Raw genomic sequence first — 20,225 nt, forward strand, 5'->3', positions numbered from 1 at the left:
AGAGATACAGCTGACAGGGAGAAGTGCGCCCAAAGCAGTATTAGCATTTGCCACAAATTGCATTAAATTACAAGGGGTACTTAATGAAGATGTCTTATAAAAAAAGATTAAAGCCAATATTTAGTTTTTAAGCCCCTTCTAAGATTGTAGTGTGCCTGCCATCAAAAAACTCAGTAAAACTACTTTAGTGATACCAAGAGTTGTTTGGTTTTGCTACACATGATCATTAATGAGTCATGGCATTGTGTCCCATTGTGTCCTACAGCTTTATTCCATATACACATGTACATACACAAAAAGTTGCTAAGCACCTTAAATTGCTTACAACATAAGGAAAGTACTATTCAGAATGCTGTTCTGTAGATAGAGAACCAAATATGCAGACACTGGCTCTTCAGTGGCAAGTGAACCTGTTTCCCTTGTTTAAGCATGATTTGTTCTCTATGCTCATCTTAAAAAAAATAGGACTGGAGGAAAATTTTTGTGAGGCTATCAGCTGTCTCATTTTTAGAACTGGACATCATTGTGAATATCCACATGAAGAAGAAAGTACTTAGCAATGCAGAGTTGCTTTGCATTGGATGCTTCTTGAAGAGGCTGTAGGGAATTTATGAAAGTATGCTATGAGAGCAGGTGCTTTGGCTCCATTACTGCATACTGAGAAACATTCCAGTTTGGAAATTAACCCCAGTTGATTATTGTTCTGGACATAGAAAGGTAGGGATGCTGGCAGTGTATGTGTAGCAATTTGAGTGTTTTCTCTGTGAGAGAACATGGGAATGATAACACATCCAACATCTGCACCTAAGAATACATTTGGGTGAGGTCTAGAGAGGCTGAGTTCAGAAATATCTTTATGCCATCTCACTTCTGGGATGCTTTAGTAAATGAAACAATGGTATAATTTATGCAGGTTGAGAGCAGAGCAGGAAATTACTTTTATTGCTTCTCTTGGGCTAACCATGGAATGCAACACAAGTCAAAATCATTACAGCAAAACATGCTGCATCCCTTTTTTGATTTGCTCTCCTCCTCTTGACTTTAAGATGAGTCCAGCTCAGGGTGTCCTTCAAAAAGATGCTCAGTCCTGTTATGTAGCTCACCCTGTGTTGGAGCAGATCCTGGGCTGCCAGTGCACACGAGGAGTGCCAGTTGTAATGGTAGATAGGATATCTGGGATATCTGAGTTGCAGAAAGGATGAAGAGGAAGGAAGACCAACTGTGTGCAGTCATCCTTTCTAATGCAATTCCTGCAGTTAAAAATAGCTAGTGGAAGCTGGCACTTCTGGCACATCCAGAGCGTCACCTTCCCAAGTATCTTTTTCTGGCCTGAGCTGTAGGAAGTTGCAAATGCAATCCGCTGTGTAATAGTGCAGCATATTCTTGGCCAAACCCCTCATCATTTTTTTCCTCTTCATGGTTAGCTAACAAATGTTATATGCCTCCCTTTCTTCTTTAAAAGTGTTCTCTGCAGAACCAAGTATCATCTAGGCTATTGTGGAACATAACTTACTCTTCTCAATTTCTTCACATCAGTTCTGGCTATGGTGAGAGGGAAGGCAAATCTGGCTCTGGAACCCCTTGCCAGCCTAGTTGCCCTGAAATGCCAATCACAGTAATGATGATATTTAACAATATCAGATTTCATGATTTCACCCAACAGAGTTTTCAATTTCAAGTAATTTTTTTTGTCACTACAGAAACCAGAAAGTTTTGAGTTAGATTGGTGATATTGCATAATTGGGTTTTCAAAAGAACAAGAACAGAGAAATGAGAATAGTGGGGAAATCAGGCTTCTTGCTTTTGCAAATTGTAACCGCAGAAAATGCCAGAAGTTGTATTTCTTATCAAGAATAAAAGAGTTAATCTTTAATATCCTGTCCCACAGACAGAATATATTTTACAACTTTCATTAGAAAAATTGAAGGAAACTAAAACTGTAAGTTTTTGTGATTTATAGCAGTAACCTATAGGAATGTCTTTAATAGCAAGTTTACAGTTGAGTGCACTTATTTTGCCACTTTTCTCAGGGTTTTTTTTAATGTCTGTATGTTCAAAAGTAGACATACAGACATAAACCCAGCTATTCTAGAGAAAGTCATCTGTAGAAAAGCAGATTCCCAAATTCTAACCGTGATATTTGTCAGCTGCCCAAATGTCTATAAGGAATATTTTTTAAATTCATTTCAAAGCACAAAGAGATACAGAAATACGGGGAAAAGGTGAGGAAATTCTCTGGAAGCTTGTGCCTCATTGCTGGTATATGTGATTTTGTTACTGAAATCATTAAGTAGGCAATGTGTTGCTTGGAAAAATCTATTTTACAGGGAATCTCACAGAGAATGCCTTTCTGTCAGAAGCAGTACCTTGGTGGTCACCTACCGCTTAAGACCGTGAGTGAGGTGTGGGAGCCCTGTTTTCTGCACTCCTGCCCCACAGGTTAAGGACAAGAGAATGAGTGGGTAGCAGAGAGCAATACTGTTGAGCAGAACAGCAGTTCTGGCTTGTAAGTCACATCTAACTGAAATTCAGGAGAGGAGATACAGCTCGGGTAGTCATCAAAACGATTACACAAACTCAGTTGGAAAAAGAATGCAGGGAGCTGGCAAGGGGACAAAGCTGGGGAGAGCTCAGACAAAAAACCTCCTGAAGTTTGGTGGTTTTTCTTCCTTTCCAGGATGTGTAGTTCAGAGGTAGGCAGAAGCAGTGGCCAGCCAACAAAGGCTAGATGCTGTGGTTTTGAAAGAGGCATTCGAGCATATGGAGCTTTCGTGCAAAAAAAAGAATGTTTTTTTGATCAATTCCAGGCGAGATGGCAGTTGTGTCATTCCGAGTGCTTCTCGTCAGATTAGATGGGATCACTAAGAGTCCTTTGGCATTTTCAGGCTGAGAGAAAAAACCCACATGTGGCTAGTAAAATTGTCCAGCACAGATACTCCCTTCTTCTTACTTAACTGTTAGATTATGGGGTCCTGAAGCCATGTCAGCCTCATATGTGACACTGCGTGGCACAGTTAGTGACAATTTGGACAGTTGTCTCCCGGCTGGGGGGGGAAACCCACTGCCAGAATTTCCAGTGTACTATCAAAATACTGTGATGTATTTTGGGAAGAGCTTTAGCTGTAGTTTCATTTCATCATTAAATGATATTTGTGAATTAACACAGAAGCATGAGCTTTGTTGGGACGAAAGCACAATTTGGCACAAGTGTGACATGAATAATGAAAGGAGTGAAGTACAGCTCAAGGAAATGAGATAAGTGAAGCTTTTGATTAGAGTAGGAGAGTAGCTGCATGTTGTTGAGGCTTGATAAACCAGTTTGAGAAGTACAAATCAACCTTCTAAGGAGCTGCTATATTTAGCACCAGGCTTCAACCACGACTCTTGATTCTGTGCAAGTTCAAATTTCGGGAGAGGTGGATACAGCTCCTGTAGCATGTGCAACTGAAAGTCCATCTTCTGTCTATTAGTGGTGATGTCTGCGTGCTTCCCTGTTGTTGACACATTGTGGTTTCTAACTTTGCAAGAGTGCCACTGGAGAGTTTTGTGTTCAGATGGAATGTAATGAGGATTTTCCAGTACTGCATTTTGTATATCATACGTTTTTGATACGCATTGCAGGGAGGGGAAAAATGTGTGGAGGGTTTGTTTCTGCTGTTTCTGAGTTCCGAAGCGAGGTATCAACTTCCAGATCAAATGAAAAGAGGTCACAGATCAAAGCTCAGGTGTAGAACCAGGGAAGAAGCAGATAATGAAGGCAAAAGTTAATTCAATCTTAAACAGAAAATTTACATGAAGTGTATCCCAAATTGAAAAATTCCATGCCAAAATATCTGTTGCTCTGGTAGTGTAGGAATCAGGGTACTGGTGAATTGTTTGGTTGACAGGAATCTCACAGGTTCAGCAACATGGATCCCTTGTTTTCAGAGTGGTATATGGAATTCCTGCTTCTGTGCTCTTACTCCATTGTGTAAGAAAGAAATAAATTTGTCACTTCTCATAAATGCTATCTGGAGTTGAAAGGAGTTTATATGAGCATCATCTGAATTGTTTCGATTATTCAGAAAACAGAGTGCTCCCTGTGGGTGAACACTTTGTTGGCTTTCTGGGGTTAGACTAACAGTCTACTACACAGAATAACTTTGTTCCCCAGTGCTGAACAGCATACTGGAATATTATTATCCAGGAGAATGTAGCTCTCCTGCGATCTTTCCCAGACTTCAGTGTGCACTAAGAGAAAGCCATCACCTCCCAGACACCTTGCAGTATTTTTCTTGTAAACAGTGAGATGGGAGCTCCTCTGTTCTGATCCTGATTGAGAGTCCAGCAGAGCTGTGGAAGTCCACTTAGTTATTTTGCATATCTCAGTTTTAGGGTTCCCTAGCTGTGCCTCACTTTCAAAGGATGGGTAGCTCATGTGACTCCTGTTAGCCTATGAAAGATCTGGAGCTTTGGATTCAGCCCACAGATGTCTCAAAGTGGGTGTTCTCAACATCCTTGATCTTAAGTTGGGTTAATTTCCCATCATGTGAAATGAGAGCACTATTACCTGCCTTCAAAGTTGATGCTCTGTATGGGCTTTGAAATGTAAAGCAGACACTTTGATCTGTGCTTTTTAGATGACATACAAATTAAAAATTGCAGAGTTGTGAACGTTGTATGTTTTATTTCCAACATTCACCACAAACCAAACATTTCAGGGGAATTCATGCATCTGTAATGCTAGTCACTGATCTTTTTAGAAACAGTGCATAACTTAATGTAGTAGGATGTTTCAGAAAGGAAAGAAATTGCTTGCAGGAGGCCTTGTATTGAGATTAATCTCTCAGGAATGCAGGGGGTTAACGGTCAGGCTGATTAATCACTGTTAATGACCCATCAGGAAATCTGTCAGGAAGTGGGTAAAAATTCCTGATGGCTGATGTGAAGCATTGTGTGGTATGCTTTGGTTTTGATGTTTCCTAACTGATAGTCTACACTGGGTGTGGTTTGGTTACCTTTTAAGTTCTCAGGACATGTGAAGGACCAGATGATATGATGGCCTTGTTCAACTTGAGTAAGTGAGCAAGAAACTTTCCCCCTTCAAGGCTGTGCAAGTACCTCACAACATAAATGCAAGAAAGTCAGGGATTGCTCCTTCCCACAGCTTCCCACAACAGAGTCTGGTAAAGATGCAGAAAGGAAGCGTGATCATTCCCTCATTCCTCCAGAGCCAGCCCACAGGGTATGGGGGGAAGAGTGGAACAGGCAGCTTTCCCTGTGTGAACAAGGAGCCAGAGTATTAAGGCTTGGATAACAACTGAGTTAATGAATTGCCTGGTGTTGACTGAGGGTGAGGTTTCACAGTTGGCTCAAGCTGATCCAAGATCATGCTGAAAGGAGTGTTTCTAACCTCTTTCTCATTTGCTGTGGACTAGCTATCATGTGGTAATACAGCAACTTGCTGATCTGGGTGGAAACTATTGTTTCTTGCTCAGTGTTGGCCGGCCCAGTCGTCAGAAGGATCACAGAACTGATCTGCCTCACTGCTTGGCCACACAAGTGCTAAATCTGATGTAGGGGAGGGCGTGGGAACAGGAGACAAGGATAAAAACATGAGTGGGGACTGAGCCTTTCAGCAGTAGCATAACCATGGATTGGCTTAAGCCTATTATGAAACTGCAGTCTGAATCACTGGAATTAAGAGTGCACTGTCAACCTACAGGGAATGCAAATTAAAATGTGTTAGCTTACACCTCCTGCCGTTGTTAAACACTGGCTGAGCTCAGCCATTCTGCACATGGCTGGGAGGAAGGAGCTACAGTGGGGCAGCATCTTAGCAGTTCCCCATGACTTTGCCTGAAGTGTGCAAACCACATCAGACAGCATTGGGGGGGTTTGTGGGGAAGGCAGAGGGGAAGAAGAAAGGAAGAGACAAGCACCACTACCATGATTCTCTCTATATATTTTCCTTTGGCTTAGGGTAACATCTAGTCTTTCTTTGTGACAAGACTGCAGAAACACTCAGTTACCAGAGGACAGATTAAGTAACAGAGTTGGAGATCGAGACCCTAAGCTCTGGGGCACAGTGTGCTTTTTCTTGTTCTTCTCCTATATTTTCAACCCAAGTAGCTTTGCAGTGCTATCTAGTCAGCACCAAAAGCCTAACTTACACCTAGCCAGGCAAGCCCTGCTATCTGATTCAAGTTCATTTGGTTCTTATTGCTAAATTTGGTAGTTCCCAGTTAAGGACTTCCTCCCCCTTTGTTTTGGCTCAAAATTCCATGCAAAGATACAGGAATAAGTGTGTTAGTGGAAAATCACTTTGTAATTTTCAAATATTTCATGTTTTAGGGGTTTGTAACAATATGTCTCCTTTAAGCACAGCTGTGCAGAGGCACACCGGTATCTGCAGGGCGCCCTACAAGGACAGCAATGCTTCCACACAGGATTAGCAACCCCAGACACTGTGGGAGTAATCATCCTTATTAGGCCTTGATTTTAGGAAACAGTTTGAAGATAGTCAAATCAGTTTAATTTCAGGAGAGTTTCAAGATAGTGGAGTTAGTTTAATTTAAACTAACTGTTTAAGTTCAATTTAAACTTAATCTTGATTTAAACTGCCAAAATATCTTTCTAGTAAAACATGAGGAAATATGTGGGGAGAAAAACATTAACCTCCCATAAAATAATTTTTAAAAGTATTCCATAGGCAAATAAATGCAGAAGTAAAAAATAAAACAAAACAAAACAAACAAACAAAAAAGCAAACCAAAAAACAAACCAGCCAGGAACATTTCCAGAAATAAATCATTCTCCATCACATAGGGGATAAACATGGGTTCTTTCAGGAAGAAGGAAATAATAAAAATCCAAAAGCTGCATAACCAATCCAGCTACTGTGAGTGGGGTTTTCATCACAAGGTTTTGGTAGTGGGGACTACAAGAATGGCTTCCCCCATGTCTGACAGAGCCAATGCTCCAAGAGGGACCCAGCACTGTCCAAGGCTGAGCCCTTCAGTGAAGGTGGTAGTGCCTCTGGGATAATGTAGTTTTACCCCTTAAGAGGGGGTAAAAATAGTGCTGTGCAACAGCAGCTGGAGAGGAGGAAAGAAGATGTGACAGAAGCAATGGTGCAGACACCCAGGGCAGTGCAGAGGGCGGGGCAGGAGATGCTCCAGGCTCTGGAGCTGAGATTCCCCTGCAGCCCCTGGTGCAGACCAGGGTGGAGCAGCTGTGCCCCTGCAGCCCACGGAGCTCCCTGGGGATGCAGAGATCCACCTGCAGCCTGTGGAGGAGCCCCACAGCAGAGCAGGTGGATGCCTGAGAGGAGGCTGTGACCCGTGGGAGGCCTGTGCTGGAGCAGGGTCCTGGCAGGACCTGTGGAGAGAGGAGGCCATGCTGTAACAGAGTTACTGACAGAACTTGTGAGCCCATGAGGGACCCACACTGGAGCAGCCTGTTCCCAAAGGACTGAACCATGGGGAAGGGACCCACTCTGGAGCAGTTCATGAAGAGCTGTAGCCTATGGGAAGGACTCATATTCCATGGAGAATCCCATGGAAGACTGTCTCCTGTGGCAGGGACCCCATGTAGGAGCAGGGGAAGAGTGTGAGGAATCTTCCTCCTGAGGAGGAAGGAGTAGCAGAGAAAAAATGTGGTGAACTGGCCACAATCCCCATCCTCTCCAATCCTGTACTGCTGTGTGAGGTGGAGGTAAAGAAAACGGAAGTGAAATTAAAATTGGGAAGAATAGAGGATGAGAGAAGGTGTTTTAAGATTTGCTTTTATTTCTCATTATTCTACTCTGATCTGATTGGTAATAAGGTAATTTCCCTAAGTCAGGTCTCTTTTGCCTGTGATGGTGATTGCTGCCTGCCCTTATTCCAATCCACAAGCCTTTTCTTCTATTTTCTGTCCCTTTTCACCTGAACAGGGGAGTGGCAGAGTAGCTTTGGTGGGCACCTGATATCCATCCAGGGTTACCCCACCACACACTGTCATCAAAGGATATTTTATTCCCTGAGCATTTCAGCTGAAATTATCCCTTAGATGAGACACAGACCCAAATGGCAATAGACTATCTGGATATATCCAAAGGCTGCAAATGTTTCTCTAGTTCCACTAGTAACCTTTCACCAAAGCGCAGCCCAGGGATTCTTGTAGGGAGACATAGGCTTTTCCCACTTGTGAGCAATGGATAATGGATAGTGAGTGCCTTTGCTGACAGCTATTTTTGTGTTTCATGGGGCTAATTTGCAGTTTGGGTACAGAGTAGGCAGAGGTACAGCAGGGAATGTTGAGCAGATGTGACAGAGCGATAACATCCTCAGCATAATCCAGCATCACACAGTTGTGGAGTGCTATAAATACAGCAGGAATTCTCCAAGGCCCAGTTCCTTCAACAGAGTTGGGCATCTCTGCATGGCCATGGATGTAGGCTGCGCTAAATCAGTGTAATCCTCAGGCTTCATTTATTTGTGCACTTCTGTGAATGCTCCTTGGAGGCTGTAAGCATCATTGTGAGCAATGTTACTGGTTCTACATCATGAGGCACTTTTTGACAGCTTTTTGTTTGATTTATTCACTACATGAAGAATTCATCATTACAGGCAAAACATTTCTCTTGTACTGCTGTACAACATCCTTTTCAGGTGTTTCTTTGGACCTTGGTAACATGCTCTGAGAATGTATTTAATGGAATGAATCCATGTTAATAGCCAGACTGCACAAGGACTGTAACTTCTTAAAAATACCTGAGAAAAGTTTTCTGAGGTTCACTAACAATGTCAGGTTTCAGGAGGCAGAGTCCTCTCATGTTCTTCCATTGCTGCTGTTGCTCTTGCCCAGGAGGACAGGCTGGGAGGGCAAAGGCTGAGCAAAAGATTTCCCTGGAACAAGGCAGTGCAATTGTGGCCTCTCTGTGAACTGCAGCTTTTGGCCTCTTGGCCTCCAAATTTTTTTGGTGAGCAAGTCATCTTATTGTATAAGTGAAATGCATCCTAATGGCCTGTGCATGATAGATTGGAAAAGGCTTTAGATGCTGGAAAGGATGTTGAACAATATAGTTTCCACTTACAAAGCAGTTTCCTTAAAAAGCTTCTCAGGGCAGCATCGTATAAAAATAGTTATACTAAAGTTGTGAACCAGCTTCTGACAAATCAGGACTAACAAAAGCTAAGGTATAAATAGAAGTGTTTTCATGGGTTTTCTCTTCTCTAGAGGCACACAATCTCAATCAGTGCTGGATTGTAAGAAACAAAAATGCCCTTTTCCAGACACACAGGAAAACAAGGACCTTACAGACTAGTGGCACAGAATATAAATACTGCTTCAAACCCATAAAAATTAGTCAAAACCATGACATTTGTATTTAAGAATGACCCACAGCATATCAGACAATTTTAAAATCCAATTCTTTATTTTATTTCAAACAAACTAGCATCTCCTGCTTTAAAGAAAGGCTAAATACATTATACTTTCATAATTATGGAACGAATTGTCTCCAGGCACTCAAGGATATGAGGATTATCTTAAAGTCTGCAGTGTATTAGAATTCCCGGAATACAAATGCTGAAGAATGTAAAATATTACATACTCTGTATTTATATTTTGTCAGTGGGCACTCTCAGTGCACCTTATTGGTCATTTTTAAATTAATTTTTTGGTGAAGTAGGTTAGAATTATTTTTCTTAGAGCAGGTTTTGAAACAGCTAAATGTAAATCTACTATTTTTTATTCCAGTGTTTGTGCAATCTTGATTTTACTCTGAGCCTGTTCCTTCTAGTGCTCTGTGCAAACCATTTCAGAATCTACCAAACCCAATGTAGTTTAATGCACAGTACCAAAGAAGGAAGGTCTGTTTCTGTAAGCCAAAAATAGTTCTTACTGCAGTTAACCTTGCAGCTGAACCAGTTGTGCTATTGCTCTTTCAGTCATGTTTGACCAGTCACGTCTGCACAGACCAGAAGCAAGGCTGAGCAGGGGATCTACATAATCAGTGTGATGCATGACGCTGTTCTCAGTGCAGCAGCTCCTCTACTGAAAACACCCCCCTCACAAAACATTCACTTACCAACCACTGCATTTATGATACCCTTTGGGTCTGTGATAGCTGACTTTGCAGATACTGACTGCTTCAATCTATGCATGGGAAGTGAGGATTTCAGAAAAAGTTTACTGGCATCAAATCCTTCTATAATTCTCCAATCACCCTGTAATCTTTTCTCTTGCAAAAAAAATGCTAGGGGGGCTTTTTTCTATTCTGGATGGGAGTCTGCTGTTCTCTCCCTTTTCTGCTTTCAGAGTCATTTATCATTGTTCAGCTAGGGTAAAAGGGAGATCCCCAGCCATCTCACAACCTCAGAGCATCACCCATGAGCAGAGAGCCACGGTAACATTGCAGGAGAACTTACACTCCATCTCACTGGCACACAGACTAAGACCTGGGTTACACGTGGTTAGTGTGTTTTTGTTCCTGTAGCCAACAGTGCAGCAATTATTAAAGAAAAAAACAAAAAGACACTATTCTGCTCCATGCTGCTGCCAGGTAACAGTTTATGCCATTTGACACCAGATATTCTGAGTATTACTCATTAAAATATTTGGCTACTTCCATTTCCCAGTGATCACTGTAAAAAATGTTCTTCCTGCTAGAGCTACAGCAGAACAGATCTGCATGCTGAAATCCTACTCCTGTCTGTAACAACAGCACCAAAATAGCTTTAATAATTAATCATGCAGTGATTAGATTACAAACTCTGAGGTGGGATGGAGATTTTTGTATTATGCATCAGACAAAAGACACTGGCAATGCTTAACTAGCAGTCACCTGCTCCTGCTCCACCTGCCATTGTGGGAACACTCCGGAAACCAGAAGGGAGACAAAGGCCCAACAGAAATTGATAAAAACCTTCACCTGCCCCTGGTATGTTCAGGAATACAGAACTGTTGAAACAGGTGCTGCTACAGCTGCGTGCAAGGGTACAGCTTTGCTTATTAACTTGTCATTTGCCAGGCCATGCTCTCCGTTGTATCCTGACAGAACACAGCATTCAAGCTCCAGGCCAAGAAGGAGTTAAGCAGGGAGTTTTCTGACTGGAAACACCAATGCAAACAGCCACTGTGGCAGGGCTGGGCAAGGAGAGGCCAGGTGTGGGGAAGGGCCCCTGTCCTGTGCTCACCTCTGTTAGGGTCCCTTGCAGTGCCCACGCTGCTCTGCCCTGTCAGCTGCTTGCAACATTGGAAACAAATTTCTGTGGAAGTAGCATTGTTTTGCTGGAATGATTTTATATGTAGCTGATTTCAAGGCAAGTAAAAGACTGAGAAACACTAGTATTCAAAACTGGAATTCAACACTAGTATTCAAAATTGGAATATTACTTCCTAGTCTTAACTTCCATTAGAAATTTTGCTGAGCTGTTTTGACAGTTTTTTCCAGGCCCTTTGCTCTTGTCACATGACTCTTGGGGCCTATTTATTACAACTACAGAGGAAAAATCCCTCATCCATATGCTGGATCTGGAATGAAATGTGATAATACTAGTGTGTCTAGATTAATGCCTTCACTGGTACAAAAGTATGATTTAAAAAAAGGGACCTTAGGACCAGTTTTATGGTAGCCACAAGAACTGGTATCAGTCTGGCCTAGAATCAAGACAGTTTTAGGGGAGGAGAGGGAAAGAACACTGTGGACTGAAATGAGCAAATCAAGTTAAACACAACCATCAATCAAGTTAAATTTTGCCAGTTGCTGGAGACACTTCATAGCACTGAACAGCTAAACAACAGTTATTGATAGGAAGTGCTTGGGAGGCAAAGAGCTGTCACTGCCTGCTGACCAGAGCACAGCCAGCAGTATCTGGGCAAAAGGGTCAGGGCAAGCTAGGGTGTGGCTGGTGCCCATGTGGGACAGATGTACTCCAAGCCTCCCCAGGGCTCCCACGGGGCATGCAGGCCATGCTTGGGAATGATGGGTAGCTCAAGAGGGCCATGGCTGCCAGAGCGCCCAGTGAATGTCACTGTCCTCATCTTCCATGGTCAAACGCAGCACAGGTGGCAAAGCTTGCCCCGGGAATAAAAGTGATTCATGTGATAGATACAACCCTAGTTTTTAATGACAGTGGGATCTTTTTAATAAACAACAGCCAAGTTCTGAAAGTGTCAAAACATATCCCTCTGCAACTAGGAATTTACACAAACCACATGGCTTTTTTTTTCTCCCCCTTTTCACTGCCCCTTTTACCACTGACCTTTATGAAAAACGGAAGTTAAATAAGAGAAAAATAGCTTTAATGAAACATCAAGGTTGAGAAATCAAAATCAGACACTCCAGCAACAGGAAGTTTCAAAAGCAGTGTTCATAACAACATCTTGCTGAACTGTGGCACACTTGCTTTGCTTTTTCTTTAAGTTTTAAGCTATATTATAGTGCGCACCTTGACTCAGCAGCTGGGCACAAGGAGAGTATTGTGGCATTAGTTTAACTTTGCAAAATTTCCTAGGCATGGACAAGTGTATTGAACTCAACCCCTGAACAATTTCCTGACCCCTGCAATCAGTGCTACAGCTTGTGTCTTTCCGGTAAAGGCATCTGAATTGTTTCCCTGTGCAAATACACCTAAGCTTGTTTGTTATTTTATTCTAGGGCGCTGGAGACAGTTTTGTGGGAGCACTGGCCTTCTACCTGGCCTACTATCCCAAGTTATCCATGGAGGAAATGATCAGGAAGTCCAACTGCGTCGCATCAGTGAGTGTCCAGGCACCGGGGACACAATCTTCATATCCTTACAGGAAGGACTTGCCTCAGGACCTTTTCTAATTGATTGTCTAGCTCACTGTACTGATTTTATCTCATACCAGACAGCATTATTCTTCTGACTGCACTGAGGTTCTCCTCTGCTGACTGGAAAGGCCAGCAGAGTGTCTTTGCTTCTCATTTCAGGAATCCTGTGTGTTCCTGTTGTACAGCAGTAGATGGGGTGTGGGTGGTGGGTCTCTCAAACACAGCACAGCAGCTCTCTCTGGCCCCACACAGCCCTGTGGCTGTCCAACACAGTGTGCCTTATTGAACTACATGAAGTTTACAGCAAACACCTGCAGGGTATCGGGCTCCTGACAGTATTTGCACTTGATTTTATCAGAAGTGCTTATGTGAAATGGCAGCACATGAAGCAGAGCATTAGCTTTGAGACTATAACTTCAGTGCTCAAACTCCAGGGTCAGTGTTTGGCTCACCACAAAGCCCCGTACATGGAGCCTGGGTGCACCTGTGCCCACGTGCCTCAGGTGTGGCTCTGCACTCTGTGCTTCCCCACACTCAGCAAGGTCCCTCCAACTGCAACAGGACACCACTGCTACTGAGGTAGACTTGGAAAAATGTCTCTAGCCACATTGCTCTGAACACAGGCAAGCTAATCAAGGAAAAAAAGCTTACAAAAACATCAGAGAACTACCTTGGCTGTTTTCTTCATGTCTCACAAAAACCCAAGAATGAAAAATCTGTCCTACTAACCTGGCTGAAAGTAATACAGCCTTTAACAATGTTAATTACTTATCCAAAAACTCATCTAGGTTCCCATTCCTTCTTTCCTCAGAAGGAGCTGGTGCAACATTACCCCTCCAAGTAATGACACCAGCCCGTGGTCACTACTGTCGCATCTGTGGCTGGTAGGTTAGAAAAACTTGCAATCCTGCCATTGAATTCCTGCTGTGGAAAATGTTAATTTTTATTGCTTTATAAAACAATAGTTCCTTTGAAGATTACAGCCTCTTTCACAATAGAAAACACAGACAATGGGATTTGCTATTCAGTTTTTTTTAATTGAGCACTGTAAAAATAACTCAAAAGATAAATAAATGTTACTGTGATGATCTATGTCCAGACATTAAGAATTTTCTCTCTCTACATTGTTTTATTCACAATGGCCTTCAAATCACAGGAGACGGTGATCCCAGTTCATTTCCTCTCTTTTCAGCCCATGTTGCTGGATTTCTGAATCAGTGTTCACCCCATCCTCCCCCCAGACCATCCTCGTCTCATGTATAAATCAAGTCCAGTCATTGTTCACACAGAACGGATTTTTCTCTTCTCTGTGAAGAGGACACGTTGTTTTGCTACAGGGGGAAAAGAAAAAGAGAAAAAAGAATCCGTTAAGAAGCCTGAAGTGTTAAAATTCAATTCAACCAGCCCACGTTCCTTCTCTCCTGGCTGCCTTCACTGCTTAAATGAGTGTGGAGCAACTGACTGGCACCGCACTGTTGTTAAGCAACTCTTGAAGGAGTTTCGTGGTGCTTTCACTTTACCACATGTAATTTTTAGTTCCTAAGATGTCCACTTTACCTCTGTGAGAATAAGTGTCAGAATGCAAGTGACTGAAAACACTCAGCAGCTGCTCTGTGTGACTGTTCTGAGTCACAGCTGTTCAATGTAGGGACAAAAATAGGTTCTTTCTGCTTTCTACTACTCTTCAACTCCAGAGCCCAAACAACTACAGATGATGAGCTGGATCCAGTTGGCCTCACAGACTGACTGAGAACTTAACCAGTTGTCCTGTGGATCTCTCAGCGAGGCACAAAGTGGCCGTGACCACAATGCCTGATGCAGGTGTTTGCAAAAAAACCTGCAGGGGCAGGTTAAGCATAGTCAATACATTAATAAAAACCAAAAATTACAAAATAAAGCAGAGCAAAGCTTTAAAATGCCATCTGAAAATCAATAGTTTGGTTAGTTTCATTATATGAATTCCTTTGAAAGCTATGCAAGAGCAATCCACACAACAAAATCTCTTCTCCCACAAAAAAGTTTCGTTTTAAGAAATACTGCAGATAGTACAGATTCTGTTGCTGCAGTTGGGAGGTAGTGAAACTTAGGCAATCCTGCCACTACTTCACTAAAATGCTTCATTCTGTGGATGTCCCAGGTTTCTAAGAAGTATAAAACATAAGGTGAAAACACATGCCAAGTGAAAATGCTTCCAAACATATTCCTGATGTGAGTTGTTATCTAGACTCAAATTTACTTCCCTTCACACATGCAACACTTTCTCACATCAATTTCTCACTTGTGTTCTACTACAGGCTACAAAGATCAAACCTTTCTTCAGCAACCTACTACATGTTCTGAGTTCTTCTCTTTCTTCACTTCCCTACAAGTTGCAAAGCCTCTGGAGGATCACTCTGCACACTGTTTCAGTGCAATAATTTTTTTTTTATTCAAGAATATAATCCCAGAGATCTCTGATTGCCCTTCTGTGTGGAATTCAAAAGGAAAGCCACAACCTCTGTCACCTTTGAAAACTGCATATTGCTTCCCTTGTGGTGTCTCTCACCTCTCCAAGCTCCTGTACTGTTAGCTCTGAGAATGAAAAGGTAGTCCTCTAAAAAGAACATTTTAAGAAAAAACAAACTTGAATCACATGCATTATCACACATTGAACTGGCCATGCGTTATCTACTTAGAGCTGCTTAATAAATTTCTTATATTCTACAACTTTAAATAAGCCTTTTTTGCACTAGCTACACTGTGTTATTTCTAATATGGTTTGGTTTAAGCTTTTTAACATTAAATTCAGCTTTTTAATGCTAACAACAGAAACTTGAACCCTTAGTCACATTTCAAAAAGCTAGGTGAGCAAAAGACAGTGTGGCAGGTGCTATAATCTGTCCAACAAATCAGATTCTTAAACTGAGAAAATCTGCAAGGACCAAGGGAACATAAAAGAATCCACTAACTGCCATCTGGAGAGTGATATCATTTGTGGAATAGGAAGAATCTGTGCCTATTTCTTTAGAAGAAAAAGTCCATTTTGTAAGAGGTGGTTAAAATTTCTGGTCTAGAGCTCCCATGGCAGCTTAACAGAACACTTCTGTTGATGCATACTTTGTGCCTGCTTGTTGGAGGTAGCACAGTCTAGCAAACCACACAAAGAAACAGAATGAAAGAACTCCTGTGTCACTTGACTTCGCCAGTGACATGTGGCATGGCTGTCATCAAAGTCTCTGATGTGTCAGGCAAGTCATTACTTTGTTTCACTGCCACAATCTGTAAAATGAGGGTAACATTTACTTCCCACTGGAATGTCATGAAGAACAGCAACTGTACAGTCATTTGAGTATGAAACATGTTATGACATATTCTGCTCTGATGGGAAAAATCCTGTTGCATTCAAATCTTGTCTCCCAGAGTCAGAGAAGCTCACACAAAGCACGAGCCCTTACCGATGGGATCGTATCTCAGCAGGACCAGTTTTTCCTGCAGCCGCAGTCTCCTGATGTTGAAGCAGTAGCCTGTCTCTGCAGCGCTCTTCATCCTCACCAGAATGTATCTACAGTCACAAGGGATGGCTCTGTGTCAGTGCACAGGCACTCAGTGAGGGCCCACCAATCTGCCAGGGTACGGGCCATGGACAAGCTTTCAGCACACACAGTTTGGCACAATCACATTTCATTTCAACTTCAGGGATGGGAGTATCAAAACTATGTATGCTTAACTTTTAACACAGACAAACACTAAACCATAAGCTCCAGCATCAAGTTTAAGTAAGTAATTCCTTAAGGATATTAAGGTTATATCCTTAATATACAAAGATACAAGCCTAGAGAGAAGTATCTCCTCCAAAAAAGTGAGGTGGGAGGAATAGAAACAGGAGAGACAAAAAGGAAAATCAGCATACAGTTGAGTCACAAAGGCTTAAAAGCTAAGGGCAAGAGAGGAAGGATGATGGTAGTTGAAGATGTTCAGGCTGTAGATAACACTGTATCACAGACTATCACTTCCTCATGCAGAGAGGAAGCTAAGCAGATAGGCTGGCACAAGAGGCATGCGAAAGGAGAAGCAGAACCCCTTGGCACCATCCTGCTAGAGATACAGAACTCGTTATTAACCCAGCCACGGGAACCCCCTTCCCCACCGGAGGGCTCTCGGTTTGCGGGGCAGGCTGGCAGCAACTGCGGTGTCCCAGGAGCACGAGACTGAGGAAGCTGCTCCACACCTCCAGTCTGGAAATATTCCAAGATCCAAACAACTTCCCAGTTTCAAAATAAATGTAAAACCCTCTAACCAGTCTGTAAATTACATCTTTCTCTTCCATTTCAATGAAGAGATGGATACAGCTCAGTTAATTTTCCATTTTCCTATATTTTCCCACTTCTAACAAAATGGTCTGTCAAAATGAACCTGTTCTTCCTCACTTGTACAGCTCTGACCAGTTACTTCCTTAAGCTCATCTTTTTCAGCTTTGCAATGTAATTCACTGTTGAGTTCAAAATAAAGAGAAAGACAGTGGATTCCTGCAGACAACTGACTGAACATACTATTGGGATTATCCCTGGTTGTTGCCCTCTTCTGTACACTACTGCAGGTGTGCTGTGAAGCTTTGGTAACCACAAAGACTCCTTTCCCTATATCTCACTCACTTCCTCAAAGCCTCTGTGCAGCTTCCCCTTTCTAAGGGAATCAGTGGCATCAGTGTGGCCAGGTCTTCAAATTCTTGTGCACCACACATTTGAGGCCAAGCCCATTCCAAACAATACACCTTGCTCAAAAAAAATTACTCCCCTGTGAAGGAATGTAACAAGGAGCAGAGGTAGAAAACACTAGAAAGCTGTCGGGGCACAGGAAGAAGTCCAAGGGGAGTGGAGAAGGATAAATAATATAAGAACGTATTCCTGGAGTGCATGTGGGACTGTAAAAGAACAGAAAGAACCATCAGGATAAAAAAATAAAAGGGAGTGTGGGGTAGAAATCCCTACATGAACATTAGTAATACCATTTAAAAAAGCTACTCTTTCAAACCTCCTGGTTTGCTGTGTTTGTTTTCTGAACAGATAACAGCAGAACAATGAGATGTCAAACTGCTCTCTGTCAGGCACATACTTGGGAAGTGCTTTCTTAATTTAAAAGCCTGACAATTGTGCAGAAATTCTGTAACAGAAGAATCTGCTCAAATGTGGCAAGGGGTTGGTACTGGCTCTGCTGGGGGCAGATTCTTAAAAAAAACAATATACAGAAATTGTACCAAAGGCCATAGATCCCAGGCCTGTGTGGTATCAAGTATAATACACTCACACAGAATGCAACTTCTGGGAATGGGAAGATACGAATGTGTCCACATAAATGTACCAGTTTAGGCTCTTGGATTTGTCTAGCTAATTTTCTTACAAAGAGCATTTTGGATCCAAGTCAGTTTCTCCAGATGATCTTGTTTCCTTGTGCCCACATTGTAAGAGCACTGGTGTGCTCAAAGCACATATTCCTCTCTTTCCAATCCTTAACACAGGTCAGAGGACTGTGACTAATTTCCTTCCAGAGCCCACTAACATCTCTGCTGAGCTGGACTAGAGAGCAAACTGAGATGCCCAGAGCACTGACTGCACCTCATCCATTCCTCACACCCAAACTCAGGAATATGCTCGGCCTAGGAAGTGTTCTGCACTCTGGCTATGGCAAAGCTTCACAGCACCTGCTCAAAGTCCACACCACAGACAGCAGACCCATGCTGTACCTTAGTTTACTCTCCTCAGCTAAAAAGGTATGACAGGTGACCAACAGGGAAAATACTTGGATAATTTACAATCTCTCTAATACAGAGCACAGAGGTGTGCTCCCCCTGTGCAGGGAACTTTGGAGATTACTGTTGAGCTTAATGCCACAGCCCATAGGACAAAACCTGCATTTCCTGCAAGTTCAGAACCCCTGGCAGAGTTTCACACCGTTCTGTACTTACCTGTGAGAAGACACACATACAGAATGGCTGAGAGGATGCAGCCAGAGTCAAGGACTGGAATTCTCTCAGCTATATTAAAAAAATCTAGAGAAGCTTAACATTTTGTAAAGATACAACATAACAGTAATCAAAAACTGGTGAGGAAAACCATCACTTACTTAGATTTGCTCTTGGCCACTGGTTTGTGTTTTTTTTTTTCAGCATGAAGAAGAGAAAAACAGAAGAAACAGTTACCATTGTATCTTGTTTCCTTTATATGCAACATACTAAGATTAAGTGTGTTCCATAGCCTGACTTTGCTAAAGCCCCAGAGAGATAGTGCAAAGAGATTTACTGTCACGATAAAGCACCACTCATTCTTCCACGTGCTGCCAGCTCCCTGCTCTTTATGCTATCATGTCACCTTTGTAGGTGTCTGTGCAAATGCAGTGCCCAGCATGACAGGCTGCACTTGCTGCACCCTCCAAATGTTCTCAGTAAGTTTTCAGCTTCAGAGCCGAGTATGATTCTCTGGGCGAATGCGAAGTTGAGACAGGTGTGAGGAGCACTGCTGGTGGAAACTGCAGTCCCAGTCTCCCGGACTAGTTTCCACCAGCCCGGTTTCTGTTCCCGCTGTGGTGCCAGCACAAGGGCTGGCATGGCCACAGGGGCAGAGCAGGGGGCCCTTCTCAGCTGGGCCCGACCTTCCACGGGCCTGCTTTGGGGCCCGCTCACCTAACCCACAGCACAGCATGAAACTGGCTGAACTATTGCTCTGTCACCTCACTGAAGTTAAAGTAATCATAAATCTGCAGCACAAGTTCAAATCCCCACTAAAAAAAAAGAAGGTTATGTTTATTGTGTCTGTGCAAGTCTCGTTTAGGTCACACTGCGGTTCCTCCGGGGCACGCTGGGAGGCCCCGCGGCCGAAGGAGGGGAAGGGCGGGGAAGGGCCGGGAGGGGTCACGAAGGTCGCGCCGCCGGAGCCGCCCGCCCGCCCGCCCTCAGAGCCGCCCCCGCGGTCACTGCCACTGCCATTGCCGCCGCCCGGCCCCGCCGCGCCCGCGCCACTCACGGGCCGCCGCCGTCAGGAACATCGCGCCGGGCCCGCCGCCACCGCCACCGCCACCGCCCCGCCCCTTCCCTTCCGCCGCCACAACCGCGTCCGGGGCGCGGGGCCGGGCCAGCGGGGCCGGGCCGGCAGGGCCGCACCGCCCGAGGGCGGGGCCGGCGGCGCTGCCGTGCCCGTGCCCGTGCCCGTGTCTGTGTGTCTGTGTGTCCCCCGGCCTGGGAAATGCGGGAAGCTGTTCTGGCGGCCGGAGGGCTGGTGGTATCCTGGGTGATCCTGCCCCTCTACTCAGTCCTGGTGAGGCCACACCTGGAGTGCTGTGTCCAGCTCTGGGCTCCTCAGGACAAGAGGGACACGGAGCTGTTGGACAGTACCTAGTGGAGGGCAGCAGAGATGATTAAGGGACTGGAGCATCTCTCTCATGAATAAAGGCTGTGGGAGCTGGGCCTATTTAATCTAGAGAAAAGTGAGAG

The 20,225-nt window shown here is 43.6% G+C and overlaps 2 protein-coding genes across 3 annotated transcripts in view; one reads left to right on the forward strand and one right to left on the reverse strand.

Annotated features, from left to right (window-relative positions):
- The window catches only part of RBKS (ribokinase), a 75,303-nt gene extending 59,099 nt beyond the window's left edge, over positions 1–16,204 (forward strand). The window contains exons 8-9 of one of the 2 annotated variants that reach the window (XM_071428020.1): positions 12,626–12,727; positions 15,058–16,204. In XM_071428020.1, coding sequence (XP_071284121.1) covers positions 12,626–12,727; positions 15,058–15,180 — 225 coding nt within the window. In that variant the 3' untranslated portion in view covers positions 15,181–16,204. Of the gene's footprint in view, positions 1–12,625; positions 13,856–15,057 lie in introns of those variants that run through there. The other variant, XM_071428030.1, reaches the window with a different exon arrangement.
- MRPL33 (mitochondrial ribosomal protein L33) lies at positions 13,780–19,886 on the reverse strand. The gene is made up of 4 exons (XM_071428044.1): positions 19,759–19,886; positions 18,863–18,881; positions 16,198–16,304; positions 13,780–14,094 (listed from the first exon to the last, which is right to left on the reverse strand). The coding sequence occupies exons 1-4, from the start codon at positions 19,778–19,780 to the stop codon at positions 14,045–14,047; spliced, it is 198 nt and encodes a 65-aa protein (XP_071284145.1). The 5' UTR covers positions 19,781–19,886; the 3' UTR covers positions 13,780–14,044.
- Between the last annotated feature and the right edge of the window lie 339 nt (positions 19,887–20,225).

This window comes from Agelaius tricolor, unplaced genomic scaffold, assembly GCF_023055355.1.
Source record: "Agelaius tricolor isolate 1412-34295 unplaced genomic scaffold, bAgeTri1.0.p SCAF_1, whole genome shotgun sequence".
NCBI classification, from domain to species: Eukaryota; Metazoa; Chordata; class Aves; order Passeriformes; family Icteridae; genus Agelaius; species Agelaius tricolor.